Below are 5241 nucleotides of genomic sequence, written 5' to 3'. Positions count from 1 at the left end.
CTAGAAATAGAAGGGGGGATGGAAAGAAAGAAAGAAAGAAAGAAAGAAAGAGAGAGAGATGGAGAGAGAGAGAGAGAGAGAGAGAGGGGGAGAGGGGGAGATGGAGAGAAGGGAACAATAGAAGGGGGAGTCATTGTGAGTCAACGTACAGCCAGTGTTTAACCAACTATGTTTCTGTCGATGAGTGCAACTGCCAAATGAAGACCTTGCACAAAACCTTAAGGGGGAACCAAGAAAGGTTGCATAAAAAAAAAAGGGATTTGAATTACCTGCACGCTCGGCCTTGAGGGTGTCCCACACGTTGCAGTTGAAGTCGTCGTAGCCGGCCAGCAGCAGACGGCCACTCTTGGAGAAGGCCACTGAGGTGATGCCGCAGATGATGTTGTCGTGCGAGTACATCATCAGCTCTTGGTCGGCGCGCAGGTCGAACAGGCGGCAGGTGGCGTCGTCCGAGCCCGTGGTGAAGGCGTTGCCGTTGGGGAAGAACTGCACCACAGAAAACAGAGAGAATGGGTTAGGTATAGTGAATGAAGTTATTATTACAGTGTACTTTGTCTTATACATTTTCTATACTCACTGCTTTATCTAATGTGACATGATGGTTTATAATAATCTATGTTAGTGTAAGCTGATCGTGATGCTAACTGTACATTTCCTTCTTCGGATGGACAAAGTAAAATTCTAGGGCGTATCACTTTAACACGACAGGGTGAAGCAAGTACAACTCCCCCAAACAGTTACAGGACATACGGGTCGCTCCACAAAGAGTACATTTAGCATCCCTTTGATATTTGAAGTAGAAATTGTGCCRCTTGTTACTCTTTATTGTTTTGAAAAAGACTAATCAAATCCAAATATTGAAAAAATTAATTGTGCACCAATATCGAATTTTTAAAAGCCTGTTATATTAAATGAAGYGTCTCTTAATATATAAAKAWTTTTTTTATATGAATAAAGACTTGCTAAAAGTGCCAAAAATCTGCATTTTGACACGTCCCTCGTCATGTTATTCCGACTTCTTTCATTGTAGAGCCCTAGTTATGTTCTTGCTTTGATAAAGTCATTCCTAAAAAAGTATTATTTATTTCATGTGATTTAGTGATTCATTTTACATCTTGAATGAGCAGTGAATGGAAACTGTGGAGTTCCAGTGTGTAGAACAGCACTTGCCCAGTAAGAACTTCCTGTAAAAGCCGTTCCCCACTGGAACCAACTTCCAGAATGGTTAAAATGTGTGGCTAGTTGGCAAGATCGAGATACCTAGAATGATTCAGATAATAGTAAAATCGTGTTTTTTTCCCTTATTTTTTTTGTGGTGGAAAACAGAGTGCATGAAACATAACATCAACCAGAATGAAGTGATTTGTTAAAACATTTCTAGGCTGTTTGTGAAGCTTTCATTCAATTGCCCGTCCCTGTTGCACACAACAAGCTTCCATTTCCCCTGTCACAAGGAGATTTATGGCAAATTTAAAATAAAAGCCTCAACTGTGATACAGTCTAATCTGTTACTTAATTGCACTTTAAATGGCACTTACTATAGTCTTTTTTTATTTTACCCCTTGAGACGGGAAAACATGTTTTTTTATTAAGTTGAACATGTACTCTTTATGACAGAATGTAAAAATGTGATGAAATCACGTTAGTTAAACTACCCAAAATGTAGTCTATTTGTCACGAACGTCGTAATCCTCCTCGTCTGAGGAGGAGCAAGGATCGGACCAAAGCGCAGCGTGGTTTGAATACATACTTGAATTTATTTAACGAAGACGAAACGAAGAACACTTGACAAACTAACAAAACAACAAACGAACGAACGTGAAGCTATACTACGACAAGTGCAGACACAGGCAACTTACGTAATGACATAGACAATAACCCACAACCCACAATACAAAACAGACTACCTAAATATGGTTCCCAATCAGAGACAACACAAAACACCTRCCTCTGATTTGAGAACCATGTCAGGCCAAACTAGAAAACCCCACATAGAAACAGACAACATAGAACTGCCCACCCCAACTCACGCCCTGACCATACTAACTAAAGACAAAACAAAGGAAAATAAAGGTCAGAACGTGACACTATTTGTAGAAAGACCCATTAGTTTCCTTATATCCTACAATCCATTTTCAGGTTGTCTTCTTTTTACTAGAATAAGAATCAGATTACATTGTCAGACAAATCTGTATCGTTTTCTGGCGATGTTAGCAAAGAAAGTAAATATGATATACCAAATATAATATTTGTGGTATCTGGTCTGGAAAGCTTTATGATAACATGTTTGTATGTTAATTACCATCCTACAATATAAAAGTTATTCATATTAAAACACTATTTAACTCCTGGGTCTACTACTTACGCAGACAGCGTTAATGTCGGACACGTGGCCAGTGAAGGACTGCCTGCACATGCCGTCCCGGACATCCCACAGCTTGGAGGAGGCGTCACAGGCCCCCGACACAAAGGTCTTGAAGTCTGGACTGAGGGACAGGCTCATCACGTCCCCAGTGTGGCCCGTAAAGCTAGTGGCCATCTGACCCGTCTCGATGTCCCATAAAGCACTGATAGAGGGGTGAGGGGGAGAAAGAGAGGAGGTATAAAGGTACAGGGGAGATGTTGAGACTTGAAATGATTGGATGATGAATGGGAAGGTGCACTGGTTTCTCCTGTGTGTGTGTTACAGTCTGACACACACAGGTGTTAAGGTAAAAATCTAGATGTTAAGGTAAAAAGTGTTGAGTGGTATATCTGAGTGTTGCTTCTAGTGGGGTTAACGCCAGTGTTATATCTGAGAGTTGCTTCTTGGTGGGGTTAACGCCAGTGTTATATCTGAGAGTTGCTCTCTTTGGTGGGTTATAACGCCAGTTTATATCTGAGAGTTGCCCTTGTGGGGTTAACGCCAGTGTTATACTGAGAGTTCTTCTAGTGGGGTTAACGCCAGTGTTATATCTGAGAGGCTTCTTGTGGGTTAACGCCAGTGTTATATCTGAAGTTTTTCTAGTGGGGTTAAACGCCAAGGATTGAAAATTGACGGCACGTGGTGAATAAATGAAATGTTATTTGAATCTAAGTGGAATCAACACTACATGGTGTTGTTGTTACTCGACGGAGTTGAATTGATTTTCGTTTTTTATTTATTGTATTTAACCTTTATTTAACTAGGCAGGTCAGTTAAGAACAAATTCTTATTTACAATGACGGCCTACCCCGGCCAAACCCTAAGTCAGATGACGCTGGGCCAATTGTGAGCCGCCCTATGGGACTCCCAATCACGGCCGGTTGTGATACAGCCTGGAATCGAACCAAGGTCTGTAATGATGCCTCTAGCACTGAGATGCAGTGCCTTAGACTGCTGCGTCACTCGGGAGCCCACTTTGTTAACTCTCTCTGCGTGAAAAAGCATTCTTCCCAGAATGCTTTGTTACAGGTATATAATATCTATGTTTCTGCATGCACAGTGATTGATTAATTGATCTCATACTATACAAAGATAAATAACTAAAACAATTCTAAACTAATCCACCCGTTACTGAAATGGTTGTTCCAGTTTAGATGGTTTAGGTCACGGATTGGCATTTGTTGGTCTGCGGAATGTGTAGAATTGCAGGAAATGAACTCTAAAACCTTCTAAAATAGTACTTGAGTACCCCTGATCTAGAGCGTTAAGTTGTGTTCTTCCTCCCACACTACATCAATAAACTCACCAGGTTGTGTCCCCGGAACTAGTGACAATCTGGTTGTCATCCAGGAAACGACAGCAAGACAAATAGCCTGAAAAATAGGAGCTTGAAACTAACCATTTGGGCTAAATACATCGTATTAACATCAATACCATATTATGTCATTACCGGTACATTTCATAGCGGTTCTCAGAGCATCCTTTTTAAAATGAAATATTCTTAGTATAACATAAACTAGGCTTGAACCAATCAAAGACGTTGATGAGTTGAAAYTATTCAATTTCCTCTCTAAAATGGCAGTATTCCGTACTCTTAAAAAAGCCTTCTCCAGTGTGTACCTGTGTGTCCGGGTAGCTCGCGGGTGACGCGCACATTTCCCTCGCGGGTCTTCAGGCTGTAGATAGAACAGATGTTGTCCAGGCCTCCGCACGCCACGTAGTTCCCAGAGGGCGCGTAGGCACAGGTCATCACCCAGGAGGAGCGCAGCGGGATGGCATGCATCTACGGAACACACACAAATTATTGTTTAACGCTTGTTAGCTCCAGGGCAGCACAAAAAAAAATTCTGTCCATTCAGAAAGGATCAAATCCTAMCTTGAGATCTGCACGCATAACCTGTATTTTGGCATCCAAAGTCCAAGTTCAAGTTATGCGTGCAGATCTTATGTTAGGATCCATCCTGAAGTGAATTGACATTCAAATTTCGGGAATAGAAATATCCTTGGAAATAAGAAGCAATTCTTTCAGGCTAATTCACTTTTTTATTTAACCTTTATTTAAGTCAGGGCGAATTCACTTCCTGATATGACCTAATTGGAAATTGAGTTGAACCCAACCATGCTTACATTCCACTCCTGAGTGATTAAGTTAAGACAGTATGCAGAAAAGAACCAAGGACAACGAGGATAGCAATGTTTGCTACAGTGTGAGGTATTTTACTGGTGTCCGTTTATCCTTGATGTTATTTGAGAGAGGGAATTTACGCAGGTGCAGTATAATGTCTCACTATTTGAGAGAGGTTACGCGGGTGCAGTATAACGTCTCACTATTTGAGAGAGGTTACACGGGTGCAGTATAACGTCTCACTATTTGAGAGAGGTTACACAGGTGCAGTATAATGTAAGTCTTACCTTGTTAGTTGTGTAACTGTCCCAAATGATTAATTTACCATCTTGGGAGGCGCTTACAAGTAACCTAGACGCCAGAGAGTATGGTTTCATTATATTGAAGGGTTTGACCTGTCACCACATCACACTGGCATACAAAAAAAAGCAATGAAGCTAGTTAGAGGACACCTAATGCATGCATAACTAATGTACCAGAAAACCTTCTGCTTCTAAAGCAGTTTAAATGCAGTGTGACTCTGGAGACCTCTCCCCCCCCCCCTCCGCTGGTGGGAGACCCCACATGCCAGGATCGCTGTACGAGCCGTCAAGGATAGCGACCACTTTGGATGAGCCATTTCATGTAATATTAATTGCCTCAGTTATCTGGAAGGCGCTACAGTCGAGAGGGGAGGCAGGGAGAGACAGAGGGAGAGAGAAAGAGATAGGGA

At 41.7% G+C, this 5241-nt stretch overlaps 1 protein-coding gene across 2 annotated transcripts in view; it reads right to left on the bottom strand.

The window, feature by feature from the left end:
- LOC112070273 (guanine nucleotide-binding protein subunit beta-4) overlaps positions 1 to 5241 on the bottom strand; it is a 32067-nt gene that overhangs the window by 4666 nt on the left and 22160 nt on the right. For both annotated transcript variants that reach the window (XM_070438899.1, XM_024137697.2), the window contains 5 exons: positions 4817 to 4880; positions 4025 to 4187; positions 3711 to 3777; positions 2366 to 2567; positions 270 to 486 (listed from right to left, as the gene is read on the bottom strand). In XM_070438899.1, the coding sequence (XP_070295000.1) occupies positions 270 to 486; positions 2366 to 2567; positions 3711 to 3777; positions 4025 to 4187; positions 4817 to 4880 (713 nt within the window). The remainder of the gene's footprint in view (positions 1 to 269; positions 487 to 2365; positions 2568 to 3710; positions 3778 to 4024; positions 4188 to 4816; positions 4881 to 5241) is intronic.

The sequence above is a fragment of the Salvelinus sp. IW2-2015 genome, unplaced genomic scaffold (genome assembly GCF_002910315.2).
Source record: "Salvelinus sp. IW2-2015 unplaced genomic scaffold, ASM291031v2 Un_scaffold1273, whole genome shotgun sequence".
Taxonomy (NCBI): Eukaryota; Metazoa; Chordata; class Actinopteri; order Salmoniformes; family Salmonidae; genus Salvelinus; species Salvelinus sp. IW2-2015.
Note: the sequence above shows the minus strand (reverse complement) of the source record. Positions and strands in the feature narration are given on the sequence as shown.